Source organism: Musa acuminata, chromosome BXJ2-8 (assembly GCF_036884655.1).
Source record: "Musa acuminata AAA Group cultivar baxijiao chromosome BXJ2-8, Cavendish_Baxijiao_AAA, whole genome shotgun sequence".
NCBI lineage: Eukaryota > Viridiplantae > Streptophyta > Magnoliopsida > Zingiberales > Musaceae > Musa > Musa acuminata.
Window position 1 is genome coordinate 5,625,381 of NC_088345.1, and position 15,663 is coordinate 5,641,043.

At 39.6% G+C, this 15,663-nt stretch overlaps 3 protein-coding genes across 3 annotated transcripts; all 3 read left to right on the plus strand.

The window, feature by feature from the left end:
* The first annotated feature begins 226 nt into the window (after positions 1 to 226).
* On the plus strand, positions 227 to 3,051 carry LOC135618879 (protein STAY-GREEN LIKE, chloroplastic-like). The gene is made up of 5 exons (XM_065120265.1): positions 227 to 483; positions 1,172 to 1,351; positions 2,003 to 2,170; positions 2,369 to 2,515; positions 2,597 to 3,051. Exons 1-5 carry the CDS (start codon positions 343 to 345, stop codon positions 2,705 to 2,707), a joined length of 747 nt encoding a protein of 248 aa, XP_064976337.1. The 5' UTR covers positions 227 to 342; the 3' UTR covers positions 2,708 to 3,051.
* Positions 3,052 to 5,250: 2,199 nt separating this feature from the next.
* Positions 5,251 to 7,747, plus strand: LOC103993529 (amino acid permease 3-like). Its single transcript, XM_009413622.3, has 7 exons — positions 5,251 to 5,403; positions 5,810 to 5,900; positions 5,977 to 6,210; positions 6,306 to 6,399; positions 6,482 to 6,696; positions 6,778 to 6,917; positions 7,010 to 7,747. Exons 1-7 carry the CDS (start codon positions 5,266 to 5,268, stop codon positions 7,661 to 7,663), a joined length of 1,566 nt encoding a protein of 521 aa, XP_009411897.3. The 5' UTR covers positions 5,251 to 5,265; the 3' UTR covers positions 7,664 to 7,747.
* A 1,441-nt stretch (positions 7,748 to 9,188) lies between these two features.
* On the plus strand, positions 9,189 to 15,101 carry LOC103994285 (uncharacterized). The gene is made up of 9 exons (XM_065120267.1): positions 9,189 to 9,638; positions 9,717 to 9,784; positions 9,864 to 9,926; positions 9,998 to 10,099; positions 10,216 to 10,281; positions 11,895 to 11,961; positions 12,051 to 12,787; positions 12,902 to 12,965; positions 14,776 to 15,101. Exons 1-7 carry the CDS (start codon positions 9,200 to 9,202, stop codon positions 12,773 to 12,775), a joined length of 1,530 nt encoding a protein of 509 aa, XP_064976339.1. The 5' UTR covers positions 9,189 to 9,199; the 3' UTR covers positions 12,776 to 12,787; positions 12,902 to 12,965; positions 14,776 to 15,101.
* Positions 15,102 to 15,663: the final 562 nt, after the last annotated feature.

Consider the following 15,663-nt stretch of genomic DNA (forward strand, 5'->3'; position numbering starts at 1 on the left):
TTTAGATCCATCTGTTGGCTTGACAGTGATTTATTTGTGGCACACGGTTGACATGCTTTCACCAGTGGCCGAATCTCTCACATTATCCAGTTTTATGTTGGCGACCAATGGAGTGGCTCCACGAGGCAGCAGCTTGCGTGGTGGTGCAAATGTAATAGACTTGCATGGTTGTGGGCGATCTCGAGCCACAAGAAGAAGGGACAGAAGAAGTCCACATCTCTCCTCATATCTCTAATGCCTGACGCGAACCAAGGCCGTGCTGGTGTTTGTGGCGTGAAGGCCATGGGGAGTGGACGAGGCCATGCATGAGGCGTAAAAGGAGTCGCCTCCTCAGGAGCTCCCATGGCTTCTTGCTTCTCGGCGGGGAATGCTTTCGCCATCCCTTCTTCCTCCATGGGCAGGTCTTCTGTGTCTGCTTCGGCTGCCCCGGCCAACCGCCCGGTGATCCTGAGCTGTGAAAGGAGAGACTTCTACGGGCCTCTGGTACGCGAACTCCATTCCCCTCTCTGTTCTTGTTGGGTTAAAATAGATGGACTTGTGAGATTCTAGCTCAAATGCATGCCCTAACTTGGGCATTCTGGAAAAGATGTCTCCAAGATATCTGAAAGAAATGTGTTAAAGGGAAGGACTCTCTTTAAATATGGTCAGGCATTTCGTGAGTACAGATTAATCCACTGGCATAGTGTCCGAAGTAAATATTATATGGAGAAGTTGCAGCTCATTCATGCCATTGTCCTAAAAAGAAGGAAAAACCTGTCATGTGATTACTATTCATCTAGCTGTTTTGTAAGAGTATCAGTTTTCTTAATACATTAACTTGCTAGATCTATTATGCTAGCAAGGAGTAATTCTGATTAGAATTATTAGCATAGCCTATTGCCAATTTTTGGTCTGAGAATAGGATAGATTCAGAACTCTTCTTCCCCATCTTTCTCAGCCAAATTGCTTTTTAATAGTGATGATAACTGTAGTTTTGTGAATATTAGTCTCCTGTTCTAGAATGACAACAAACAACACAGGGCCATATCGTGAATAACTTAGCATTGATAATGTATTTGTCTTCACTCTGAGTTATAGATTCGCTAGCATTAACCTAACCAGCATTCAAGATAATTTTCCATGGCAATTAGTATGGAGATAATGATTTCAGTATGTCTTGTTTCATTATCAGGCAGCTAGGCTTTTGGGTCCTCCAACAAGATTTGAAGCATCAAAGCTGAAAGTAGTTTTCATGGGAGAAGAATTGGAGAAGCAGTCTTCAAGCACCATTCCAAGGGCTTACACCCTGACACACTGTGATTTCACAGCAAATCTGACCTTAGCAGTATCCAGTAATATGCACAGTAACAAGGTATAATCGATTGATATATTTATTTGGACACTAAGCTCTTGAATTACATTGACATGCATGTTGCGACCTGATGTTTAGTTGAGGATGTAGACATCTGGAATGTTTATATAATTTTGTCTGAGTTTAATGGTGAGAAGTACAATGGATGCAAAACATTGCTTGCATTGATGTTATGGAATCATTTAACATATTCAGCCACATTGTAAATATTATATATAGCAAAATTTATGTGATCATTTCTCTTGAAATACTTATGTTTAATGTTTATAGAATTTTGTCTGAGTTTAATGGTGAGAAGTACAATGGATGTAAAACATTGCTTGCATTGATGTTATAAAATCATTGAACAAATTCTGCCACATTGCAAATGTTATATATTGGAAAATTTATGTATTCGTTTCTCTTGAAACACTAGTATTTTATTCTGTTTTCTTCATAGTTACTAGTTTATGGGTCTTAATTAGCATAAATAATACATCTCTAAAGTCCAAAAAGTCATGAGTTTGTTTGAGATTTTTCATGTGAATTTTGTTACTTTTTGAGATTAAAAGTATTAAAGAGTAACATAATTTTACAACATAATCATTGTTCCAATGGCTGTTTGATGCCTTACACCAATGACTGATGAAAGCTTGCATCATGGAATTGCAGTTGATGGGCTGGCAAACCACGCTACATAGGGATGATGTGGTGGCAGAGTGGAAGAAGATAAAAGAAGAAATGTCTTTGCATGTGCATTGCTATGTAAGTGGATCTAATATCCTTCAAGATCTGGCTGCTGGATTCCGATACCATATCTTTTCTAAAGAGCTGCCACTGGTAAGTCCACATTTGAAGGAAGATACAGCAGTAATTATTAATCACAGCTTTTCCCTTGAGGCATAAAATGACCATTGTTAGGTTTTCGGAATTGAAACTTGATCTATTCATATTATCAAGATCTTGTCCATCAAAAGAAGATAGAGCAACAGAATTTGACACTTTGATCGTATGAAGTATCAGTTTGATTGTATTTAGGTTTTGAAAGCTGTGGTACATGGAGATTCCGTCCTATTCAGCAAACACCCTGAGCTGATGGAAGCTAAGGTGTGGGTGTACTTCCATTCAAAATCGAAGAAATACAACAGAGTAGAATGCTGGGGTCCTCTTAAAGATGCTTCACAGGTGTGTTATATGCTTTAAATTTGAATTTTGTAGCTTATGTTCTATTTGTTGCATGTAAACCTAACAAAGTTCAATCAGCAGAGAACATTCGACGACAGATTTGATACTTCTCAAGCTTCGGTATTTGATAGCATTGGGAAGTGGGGTAGCCCTAAAGCAATCTTGCATGCCCTAGTTACGATCCTCCTATGAGAGAACAGCTGTTGCCGATAGAAGCAAGTCCTCTTCTAGGCTACACGATTGTCATGATCGGATCATTGATTTCCTTCATTCTTCTTCGTGCGGACAAGGAACTGGTGAATGACAACCTTGCACAGTCCTGTATGTTTTGGTCGATTCGATGTTGCCAGAGATGGGTTATCTACTTCTTCTCTATGCTGTTGTTCTTCATCGATGTCCTTGTTCACAAAAATGTATCTAGAAAATTGTATCATGAAACACTGATTGAAGTTTCATGTCTCCTAATGGTGATTCATTATACTGTTGCAAAAGCAGTTCATGAGAATACTACAAGAAATAGTTGCTATTCTTCAGAATTTGAGTTGGATGCTGCTCAAAACCAAAATGTCTCTTGGTTATATGATCAATAATTTTCTTTTGTGATTGGTTTTAGCAACTCTCTCTCTCTCTCTCTCTCTCTCTCTCTCTAGCTTCATCACAGCCATGGAAACACTGCGTGTTCCACCACACATCATGCAATCACCATGGAAGCTGTCCCGACGCTGCAGTCACCGTCACTAAGCTCTTCTTGGATCTCAGAAGCGTTGGACATGGCCATAAGCTCTGACTTCCGCCATGATCCATCTGCACTGACCTGCAAGATCTTCCATGATCCAACCCCATTGACCCCATGGAGCATTAAGTGCGGCTGCAGAACCCCACCCTGGCGGCGATGAGAGATTCGTTCATTTTCTTGACGACCGTTGACTTTGAAGAGGAAATGGTTTCCTGCAGACAGTAAGTCAAACATTAATTTGGGCATAGATTGCGAATAACCATACTGCTGATGTTATAAATATGGCATATATCATAATCACAAGAATAAAAATAAATAAATAAATAGTTATCATAAAGGTTTTGATTGGGTTGACTCATGATATTATTAATAATATGATAAAAATTTTCATTAAGTAACCACAAATCCGCAGAGTGTAAATTATTAGAACGGAATTCAATATAATTATAAGTTTTAATATTTCTTTTAATGTATAAACGAAACCCAAATGTACTACAAGTCTAATAAAAAATAAATATTAGATAAATATTTTTTAGTTAGACACTGAGAAAGAGATAGATATAAGATTCTTGAACTCATGTTCTATTATAATACCATGATAAAGATTTTGATCAATTTATGAAAATTTTAAATAATTTAAATCATCGTAAAACAGTTCAATGTATTTAAAGCTTTAACAACAACATCAATGTCAATCCCATACTAAGATGAAAATGATAGAGGGTTATGCTAGTAGGTCATTGACAACTAACGTAAAATTATATCTGACCTCGTAAGCATAAATCATAACCGATTTTAGTAGTATGATAGTTAGATAAAATGATTAATTTTAGTAGTAAGAGGAGAGGTAGAGAAAGATATAAAAATTATAAATAAAAATTTATAATTAAGTTTAATTAATTATATAATTAATTATATATTTTAATGATGATAAAATATCCATATAGTCGACCTCAAATAGTTAAAATTTATAATTTTATTATTATTGTTATAGTATTGATAAACTTTAACAAATAACAACCTCCATTGGTGATTGTTTACAAGATAATATGTAACTCTAAACATCTTAAAGCCATTGCAATGATAAGTTATTTCATAGGAATGATTGATTTATGTTAATCTCTTTGATAAAAAAAATATTAATAGTTAATTATCATTCGATACATAATTGTCGCATGAAAATTATCGTAAAAGGAAATGGTTGAAGTTACCCTTCACCCATTTGTCCGCATGGACAAAAATTCAAGACAGACTGTTCTGTCTCTCCCCAACCATCCACATGAATAAAATGTCAAAAGGAGAATGTTGGGGCATTTATAGATTATCACCTCAAGTTCAAGTATAAAAGTTAATCCCTGATGCTACGCCATGAGGCTCTCTTAGAAAAAATTCCACACTTACTAAGAGACTTCGGTCACTAACTTGAGTGTCATAGGGATCAAATTAAAATTTTTTTCTCAATATCGATCTTAGTGCAGTTGATACTTCGGGAGTCCGACACTTCTACCTCGGAACCACCTCTGTCACCATCTTGGACACTCCTACGCTCTCAGGTTTGGATCATGTCGGATTAACAACTATTTCCCTAGCACTCTATGTTGATTCTAAATCATTTCCACTTAAATACAAGTTGATAAAAGAACGAAGGTGGTCAACTTTACGTGCATAATTTTGTATAGCATTCCCCTCTAATCACCATCAAGATATGATTAGAGGAGACACAAAGTTCAGCATTCAAAGATACTCCACCCGATTTCCAAATGCATCACAGCGATCTGCACTTTATCAAACCAGTCATCTGATCCGAGCATAAACAAAGCTCTATCATGTCTGCAACTTGCAGGTCTATAATGTCTCCCTCCTCCTCGATTCAATGAACCATATGTTTCCTCCCAAAGAGAACAATTCAAGGAACCAACCAAAGAGAGCAGCATACGATCCCCAGTAAATAATGCTCAGAGATGGTCACCAGTAATGGCTCAGTACGAAGGAACCTATTCTGCGTCAAATAAGGATGGCTGAAATGCCACACACGAGTGAGGATTACACCGTCCGTGCGGCTATAAGAGAGCAGAACTGTCATCCCTCTCTCGACCCATCTCTTCCTCTTCCGAGCTTTAGCCGCAGCAGAAGAGAACTCCCAATGCAGAAGGTGAGGTCGATCTCTTGTGTTACGGTTCTCTGTTTGGTCTCTTCTCATGCACTGATGCTGATATCTGAGCTACCTTCGATCACTACTAACGTGGACGCTTCCTAGCCATTTCCTCCCCCACTTAATGCTCTGCTGCGTGTGGGTCTCCATGAGAGCCTAATGGGAGGTGAGAGATCAGAGACGAGTGGCGGAGTGTGGGAGACAGAGGGCGGCGTCCACCCTCGTTGACCACCGGAGTTCAACTTCGACCACGTGCTTTCCCTGTTCTACCTTGCTTATATATACCTCCATCTCCATCTTCCCATCCCATTCCCAGCTCCTCTGCTTCAGTTCCTTCTTCTCTTTGTATTGAGTGCTTTGCTTGCTGTTCTTGTTTCTCTGAATTGAATTGGTGGTGTGGATAAAGGCATTCCCATCCATGGAGGTCTCCTTGGAGCTTGGCCTGCCGCAGGGAGCTTCCAAATGCTTCGACGATGACGGCCGCCTCAAGAGAACTGGTGAGGAGGAAGAACGGTCTCTTTTCTGTTCATATCCTCTGTTTCCGCACTGTTCTTAGCTTTGAGATGCTTACAGGGACTATGTGGACGGCGAGCGCGCACATCATAACAGCGGTGATCGGCTCCGGCGTGCTATCCTTGGCGTGGGCGATAGGCCAGCTCGGGTGGGTCGCCGGCCCTGCCGTCATGCTTCTGTTCTCGTTCGTCACCTACTACACTTCAGCTCTCCTCGCCGACTGCTACCGTTCCGGCGATCCCGTCGCCGGCAAGCGCAACTACACCTACATGGATGCCGTCCGAGCTAATCTCAGTACGTCTCGACACTGTAGCAGTGGATCGATCTTTGCGCGAATACTACGTCTTCTTGTAATGTGACTGTCTCTTGCACTAAATGGTGATCGACAGACGGCTTCAAGGTCGAGCTCTGTGGCTATCTCCAGTACCTCAACATCGTCGGAGTCGCGATCGGATACACCATCGCCGCCTCCATTAGCATGGTGTAAGTAGAAGCAACAGCTGCTTTGTGCAGGATGCTTACCGAGAAGGTGTTTGACATTGGTTTTGGTTTGGATTGGAAACAGGGCGATCAAAAGGTCGAATTGCTTCCACGAGAACGGAGACGACAGCCCCTGCCAAGTTAACAGCAACCCTTACATAATCATGTTCGGCGTGGCGGAGATCGTCTTCTCTCAGATTCCCGACTTCGACCAGATATGGTGGCTGTCCATCGTCGCCGCCGTCATGTCATTCACTTACTCTTCCATCGGCCTCGCTCTCGGCATCGTCCAAGTGATCAGTAAGAAGCTTAACCATCCCTTCCACATATTCGATTCCGTGGTCTAAACTCTGGACACTGAAACCACGCTTCTCTCATCAGAAAATGGTGGTATGAGAGGCAGTCTCACCGGAATTAGCATCGGCACAGTCAGCCAGATGGAGAAAGTCTGGCGCAGCCTTCAGGCCTTCGGTGACATCGCATTCGCCTACTCCTACTCCATCATTCTCATCGAGATTCAGGTACTTGATTCGATCGGAGAAGCGTTGGAAACAAACAGAGTAATGCAGTAGTGCGGCGTGGTTATTGATTTCATGCATTCGTGCTTCGACAGGATACGATAAGAGCGCCGCCGCCGTCAGAGGCGAAGGTGATGAAGAAGGCAACCCTCATCAGCGTGGCTGTGACCACGACCTTCTACATGCTGTGCGGGTGCATGGGTTACGCCGCGTTCGGCGACCTGGCCCCCGGCAACCTCCTCACCGGCTTCGGCTTCTACAACCCCTACTGGCTCCTCGACATCGCCAACGTCGCCATCGTCATCCACCTCGTCGGCGCATACCAGGTCTACTGCCAGCCGCTCTTCGCCTTCGTGGAGAAATGGGCTCTCAGGACATGGCCAGAGTCCCAGTTCATCAGCAAAGACATCCAGGTCCCCCTGCCGGCGAGCCGTTCCTACAAGTTCAACCTCTTCAGGCTTACCTGGCGCACGGCGTTCGTGGTGGTGAGCACCGTCGTGTCGATGCTGCTGCCCTTCTTCAACGACGTGGTGGGCTTCCTCGGGGCGGTGGGGTTCTGGCCGTTGACGGTGTACTTCCCGGTGGAGATGTACATTGTGCAGAAGAAGGTAGCCAAGTGGAGCACGAGGTGGATGTGCCTGCAGCTACTGAGCTTGGCCTGCCTCATCATCACTATAGCCTCGGCCGCTGGCTCCATTGCCGGGGTAGTGAGTGACCTCAAGGTCTACCATCCCTTCAAGGCAAGATAAGGAGCCATTAGAGCTTCACAGACATGTAGGCTGCTGCTTTGCTCTACGTTTCTGCAATCTTGCAATGAAAGCTACAATTCATCATGTTGGAGATGAAATCACGCCAATCATGTGCTGCATTAGAACTGCTCTTCCGACGACCATGTTAAATTATTGTGCTCGTTTCAACCAATTTAAGGGAGAGAGAGACGGTCCACACGCTTGTTCTTTGTGAGCGTACTATTTGGTCGTCGTCTTCGTCCCCAGCTCACCACTCCTTCCGGGTGGACCACCGTTGCAACTTCGCTTTCTCCGCTCCACAGAGGTCGGCATCAGAATCCCAAAAGGAATCTCCGCAGGGCCAAAAGGGATGGCTGCAGCGGCCACGCTCCTCTTTTAGCCGCTGCTGCAAGAGCAGATCGGACTATGCTCCGAGATGCTTCGCTTGAGGTCAGCAGACGAATAGAGTCAGCTGCGGAAACTAATGAAAAGATAAATCATATATATATATATATATATATATATATATATATATATATATATATATATATATATATATATATATATACACATATATATATATATATATACATACATACACACACACACACACACACATATATATATATATATATATATTGTAAAAATGAGTGAGAAAACAATCATATTTTAGATATTTCTCATTCGCTACCTTTTTTTTTAACACTATGCTTAATTTAAAAAATATCTAAACTATTCTTAAACATTTTTTTACATAGTATAATGTTTTCGTTTGTTACAATATTTTTGACCAATTATAGTATTTTATTCATCACAATAGAAATACTATAAAATATACTTAAAAAATATAAAATAAGTTAAATAAAATCAAATCGTACTATAAACTATTTGACATATCGTACTATGATTTAAATCAATATTTATAGTAGTTCAAGAACAATATAACCCAAAGAATTCAAATAATGGTTTTTTATAATATTATAAAAATATTTATAAAATATACTTAAAAATATTATAAATTATCTAATTGGACTCATAACCCTAATCAAATTAACTATAAACCTAAAAATATAATATCTTAATGGATTACCAATAATAAGAGATACAATATGATATCACTTATAATATTTTTTTAATAGTATAAAGTTTATAGTATCTTAATAAAAATGCTATAAATACTATTAAAAATATTATAAATAAGTGAAATGAAGATATTATAACAATTTAAGACCGGTAAAAAAATGAGAGAAAAAAAATTTGATGAGTAAATTTTTTAGGGATATTTAATATATTTTAAAAATTAGAGATACTGTCTGAGAAAAATAACTTGAGGGTATGGATAGGAAAATATCTAAAATATGAGTATTTTGGAATTGTCCAGAAAAATAGAAATTAAAAACATTTCTAATAAATAGGCCAATTTTCTTTATCAAACGAAAAAAAGGGAAAAATTATCATGGTCGCAGCAACACGTGCACTGCACGTGATCAAGCGACGCATAACAGTGCTGCGGGGGCCGCGTTCCCGCCTAAAAGAAACAGGGAAACTGAGACGAGCATGGGGGAGAGAGAAGCGGCGGAGGAGCCGATTCGGTGGGAAGACGCCATCGACGTCGACGACTCCGATCTCCTTCACCTCCTCGTCCCTTCCTCCTCTTCTTCTCCCCATCCCCATACCCTTTCCTCCCTCCCTCCCCCCCTCCGGCCGTGCTCCCGATTCCCTCCCCCTCCTCAAACCCTCGCCCCCGTCCCTTCTCCATCTCCTCCCTCCGTCCACCGATCCGCCGAGGAGCCCTCTCCGTTGCCAGCTACCACTACCCCACTCATCCCCGGCCCTGCTGGCGCCGTTCAGGCCGCTTTGCGCCGCCAGTCTGCCTCCGCACGTCGAGACAGGCCGCTCTTGGACGACCACCGGATGGATGATCACGGAATGGATCTCGACGAGGAAGATGGGGATTTCAAGCTCAACCCTTGGCTTTGCGCGTTGGAGTTTCTAGGTAAGCCTCTGCTTCGAGATTAATGGTTCCGTCTTCTTTGGGCAGAGGCGTTTCTTGATGTCGCGTGGTCTCGATTAGGGGAGGACTGCGATCTGGTTTGGCCGATTGATTCGATCAAGACCCGGGCTACTGCGCGAGTGCCTCAGGTGCAGATCGTAATCTTGCGGGCCTAGGGTTTTGATTCGATTTGCATGGTTTTGACTGACTTGGTGCATTGACCGTCAGGTGGTAGGGATCGTCAAATCCTGTTCGCCAAATGGATTGGGCAACCTGTTTCTGACCCTGAAGGTACTTTTAAACCTTTGGACGACAGTAGTGTCACTAATCATATGCGGAAATGACAATGAACCCATCTTTAGGATCCGACAGGCTCGATTGGGGCCTCCATCCATCATGGAGTCTTCTCGGATTGCAATCTCGATGACGATATTTCTGTTGGCTGTGTCCTTATTCTCAAGCAGGTGGCAAATAATTCATCAGCTTTTCTCTGAAGTTCAATTGGCCGAGTTAGCGAATTCTCTGTGGTTTACTTTTTCAATTGGTACACTGCATATGCTTAGAAATGAAATAATTTCAGGTGGTTGCTTTCTGTCCAGCTCGCTCCATTTGTTATCTAAATGCGACATCAAAGAATGTTATGAAGGTGCGTTACATATATATGAGTATTCAGGGTTAATCCATAGGCTGACAATTCTATTAATAATCAGACACCTTTTGTTATTGAATTGTAATGTCACCTGTCATTGGATGCCTCATTAAATATTCATGTGATATGTCAAATACAATTTTTATCTTGGTGTTTCTGTAATTTTTTGCGTTGCTACTACATTTCTTTGCCAGCTAAGTTCCAATTCAAAACAATCTGCCACACTCTGTACTCCATAGCATATGTCCTTTTGATGTATTCCCTGACTTGAACAACAGCAACAACAAAGTCATAAGTCCCTACTATTTAGAGTTGGTTACATGGATCTTTTGCCGCCATTGAGATCTATAAAAGTCATATATGATATATTCCCTAACTACCAAAGGCAATTATGTTAGGTTTAGCTTGGAGAACAACCAATGGAAACCCAATAAGGAGCATGAAAAGTTATTTACATTATGATTTGATCTTGGTGAAGACACTGAAAATAAAGAAGAATGTCATTCCAGACTGTAAGAGGGTTGTTTACTGCTGGGGTGGCTGAATTATGTTGGGAAGACCATGTTTATGTAGGAGACATCAGAAGCCATAAGTTAGATATCATTAATTACAAAAAAAAATTAAAGCATCAAATGATACAATAATGTGGGATTATGTGAAAATGGATAGTGATAAAGATGCTTCTAAGTGATGTTAAACCAACAGAAACATCCACTACATTTTGGAAAAATACTATTGGGTGTCACTTTGTCTTGCATGTAAGATAAGGGATCGTTAAAAGAGAACTTAATGACAATTTTTATGCCATCAATTAAAGACCTAATCTTATGAATTTGCAAAGAAAATAGGGAGGTTTGTGGTTATGTGATAGTAACATTTAGTTAATAACCAATTTGGCCTTGAGATTGATTTTCTTTTGGAAAAGAAGAGGAACATGCTGGAAATTGTTTTTACTGATTTGGAAGCACATTTGTAATAGAGTGAACAAAATGGTTGTTAAATCATAAATGTAGCTTTTGATGTACAATGCGAAAATTACATGACCTTGGTACATAGAGCAGTATATAGTCTTATAGATAATATCTTGCAATTTTGTATTCTTCAACACTGCCATGGGTGCTTTGGTGACTTTCATTTCTGGTCTCAACTGACTTATTTGTGTTTTGAGATTAGCATTGCTTCCAATAGAATTATATATATGTATACACATGTATACTTCCAGCTGTAAGAAAATTTTGGACAATTTGCTATTAATTTGTAAATGTAAATTGCAAGGAATAAGTTAGACCATTATGCACTATCTAGTCCTGCTGGCAGTATCTGAGCTCTCTTTTGCCTAAATCTGGCTATGATCGAGGCATCGACATTAGAGTGTTCACAGCTGGATGTAAAATTTGTCAAAGGTTTTTTATGGAGCATTTTCTCTTGAGTTTTGCTTCATTGCTGACTCCATATTGAAAACTTGGTAAAATTTTATGCTAAGTAAGAGATACTCATTCATGAAAATTATTTCTGCAATATTTTCTTCTTGTGAACATGTTTTTAAAGTGCATTTTGAGTTTTATTTTTCATGGACAAGACATCTAACATGGTTTTTTTCACCTGAACAGCTGATCAATAAGGACTGTGGACCCCCTCGTAAGCAATTACTGGCCTCATTTACAGCCAGAGATGGGTGTAATGGTCATTTCATTTTCTTATTGTTATCCTCATGTGAATTGCTTATATTCCTTCATGACAAATGAATTGGCTGTATACTTTTCCAGATAAGAATGTGGAATCTGGATTTGAGACAATGAAAGTAAAACCAACCCAGTCGAATGTAGCTGAAACTAGTTTAGATGAATCTGGAAAGAACTATGATCATAATACAATGATGGGCAATAAAAAAATAGGTTTTGTTGGAGAGATGTCATCTGAACCCTGTGCTAAGGTTTCCACCACAACAGTTGCTGGCAGGCCTGACCCAGGACACTTGAAAAAACTTTGGTCGGTAGCTGGAGAACAAGCTGCAATGCTTAGAGTTAATGCTCGGAAAGAAGTGACAAAAAGCTTGAACCCCCAAAGGACGATAGATGGGGATGATGAGTGTCTTGCTCGAAGCTTACCTTTTAGCAATACTATCACAGCTGCCACTACATTGATGTCTTCCGAGCCTAGTTGTTATTTAGCAGGTGATATAGAAATCGGAGTTGGGGAAGCTGCAGAATCAATAGTAGGGCACAGAGCTTATGCTGACAATGAAGTAGGAAGAACTTTGAACTGTGAAAGAATGATCGACAGTAGCAAATTGGACACTGGCAGAAGTTTTCAATGTGATACTATTGCCAAAACTTCCACCACAACAATGCCCTCCAAGTCTGACCTTAGAATAAATGAAGCTAAAAGATCGATTCCCGAAGTATCTGTTGCACAATGGACAGATGAACAACTATTGGAACTATTTTCTGATTACCCAGATGAAGTCGATTTAGTTAAAACCAGTCTCTGATATATCGACAAGGTAATTTATGTTTACTGTCACTAAGTTTTGAAATAGAATACTGTTGTACTAGCATACCCTTTTTTAGGTTAGTCGTATTCATTGCTCTTGAAACTGCAAAATTTTGTGCCTCAGATGGAGTCAGCTACTTCATGGGTTTTGAATTCTGCTTTCTAGGCTCGTCTTGGATCAATATCAGGTTTTTCCTTTGATAAACAAAAGTGTCATATGCTGTACTTGCCTATCCACTAAGTATACAATATGTGAAGAATAGGAAAGGACTTCAATCTTTTTCACACATATACTGGATGTAATTTTGCTCTGGCTTTGGAGAACTTTACTTGCTATTTTATTAAGAATGGATCAGTACAAATAGATTGGTTTAGAGGATACTTTCAGCTGATCCTGATCATATAAGTTCTTTTTCCTTTCTGTTTGATCTGTTTTAGGACAAAACATAGAGAACTGAGATTGTAATAATTATGCCTTCTTCCATGTACTATTCGTGCAATCGGACCCCAAAATGTGGGTTCCTGAGCAGTTGGTCGATGGCCATTGACATGTTTGGAACATGTTTTGCACAATTAAAAATGGCCTCAGATATTGTCAGAGAATTGACCGTCTATCATCTGATCTTTCAGCAAATTTTCTGGATAACTGTTTAGTACATATTGTCAATTTGGTGCACCTATGCTTTCAATGTTCTTTTGCAAATTAGTGGCAGTGTTGCAGAAAAATATTTATATCTGATTTACGAATCTTAAAGGAACATCAGGCTTCTTAGGGGACCCCACCAGCTTTATTAGCTTGCATTACTCCAAAATTAGCTGCTACCAAATGCCATTATCTAGAGTTGGTATTCCTTTTGTGATGCCCACTTATAAATCTGAAAGCATGACAAATCTCTTCTGCTTTCTTTTCCAACTTCTCTATTTTTGAAAGATCCCTGAGTGACATGCCATTTATTCCACGACTCTCTCTTGTCTGATCCCTCATATAATCAGTTGGCTCCTGTCATTTCTCCTATAAGGTGGGTTGACCTAGTTTCCATGGGCTGGCTGATGATATATACTATCTTGTATATGCAGATGTGCTTCATTGCTTTTTCCTGTTTTTCACCCTCCATGACAGTCAGACTGTAATAGCTTTGCTCTTTAAGTCTCATATTTGGTTAAGAATTGATTTTTAAATATTTTTCAGTATGTGGTAGAAATTGCAAATTGTTATAGTTACATTTCTCATTGAAGAGTTTTATTAATGATTTGGAACTGTAATTTCTTGTGTTGAGCTATGACAATTTGCACACTATGCTCTTTTTGTATTACATGGATGGATTTAAACTTTTATGTAACACTTATGAGATTAGACTGGTTGGCACATTGTTTAACGATATCTGATTACTGTGTTTGGCAATTCTTGGATGATCAGGGCATTCATTTTATGTAACAAAAGGCATATATTTTGTTTTGAACAAAACATTCACTTTATGCTTTTTGTTGTTCATGTCCTAAATTTCATTGTAGTAAAACTATATTTTGTTTTGAAGAAAACATTGTATATAATTTCTCAAGTTCCTTTAACTAGAAAACCAAGAGTTTGAAACCCTTGATAAGGAGTAAATGTTTTGGATGACTTGAGTTGCTCTGGCTCTTTGTTTTATATGTATATAAGGGTGGAACGATACTAGTGGTTTTGCCACTCACATTTTTTCTCTAGTTTTCATAGTGTGCAATATATGTTCAATTCAGCTATGATCATATTTTGTCATGAAGAATGATGGAACCTACAAGGCAACTACATCATGACAAGCATGCATAGATAATTTTCTTGGTCACAGTAAGTAATATAAATTCCAGAAATACCATTTTACCTCTTGCAGGAAGAATAAATGTCCTATAACCCAATTTATTAGGAGATATAAGATGTGCTGCTCAAGGTTGACTAATTCTTCTGTTGCTGTTCATATCCCCTCTGTGAAACTGATATTTCTTCTTCTCCATTTGTTGCAGGTATCTTAAGCACCACAGTTCCTGCATCTGTTGCATGAAAAATGCTTTGTGCTGATAAAATTTATATAAAAAGCACCAAAGAGCTGAACTGTTAAAGACCTCTCTTACAAGAGGAAACCGAAAGGTATTACTAGACGAAATCAATTTAACTTCCAGGGTTGCATTTGCTTCATATTTGCTATGCATTTGTTTTCCTAGATGACATCAATTTCATTCCTTAGTCACTCTTTACTCCTCCATAAGCAAAACTAGAATCTAGCATGGCACGTATTATCATGTAGTATAAATTGAATCTCTACTGGTGTATGGACTTCAACCTTTTTTTTGCCCTCTTCCAGCTACATGTTTGGTTGCAACAGCCAGTTGCCTTCAAGGGGTTGGATCTTCAGCTGTGCTTTTCTAAGCATCGTTAGATGTGCCGGATTATTATGCTAACCTTGTTTCTCGTTCGAGTCTATCATGAACGATAGAGATTCTAAGTATTCTATGTCCTAGATTACAAAGTTAATCTTGATTCTTGTTCGAGTCTATTACGAATCTGGTCTCAGGAGATAATTGGATTTGATAAATGATCCTATAAAATTATAACCAAGTGTGTCCAATAAAAGTTCTTTATTAGTGAGAAGATAGTGGAGTGATAGAGATTTCTAAAAGTTTGAACATGCTTGAGACTTTATTACACTGTTGAAAGATTTTATTAGACTATCGAAAGTACATAAGAGCTAATTTATGGGAGGAATTATGTAGAACTATAGAGAACATTACTCGAATAGGAAGAGTCAGTCTCGACCGCTAGGCGTTACACTTAAAATCACCACACATCGATCATGTGAGGCGTTTAACACGTGCCGAACTGATGATGTGTTTAAATTGGTGTCAGGTAGGTCG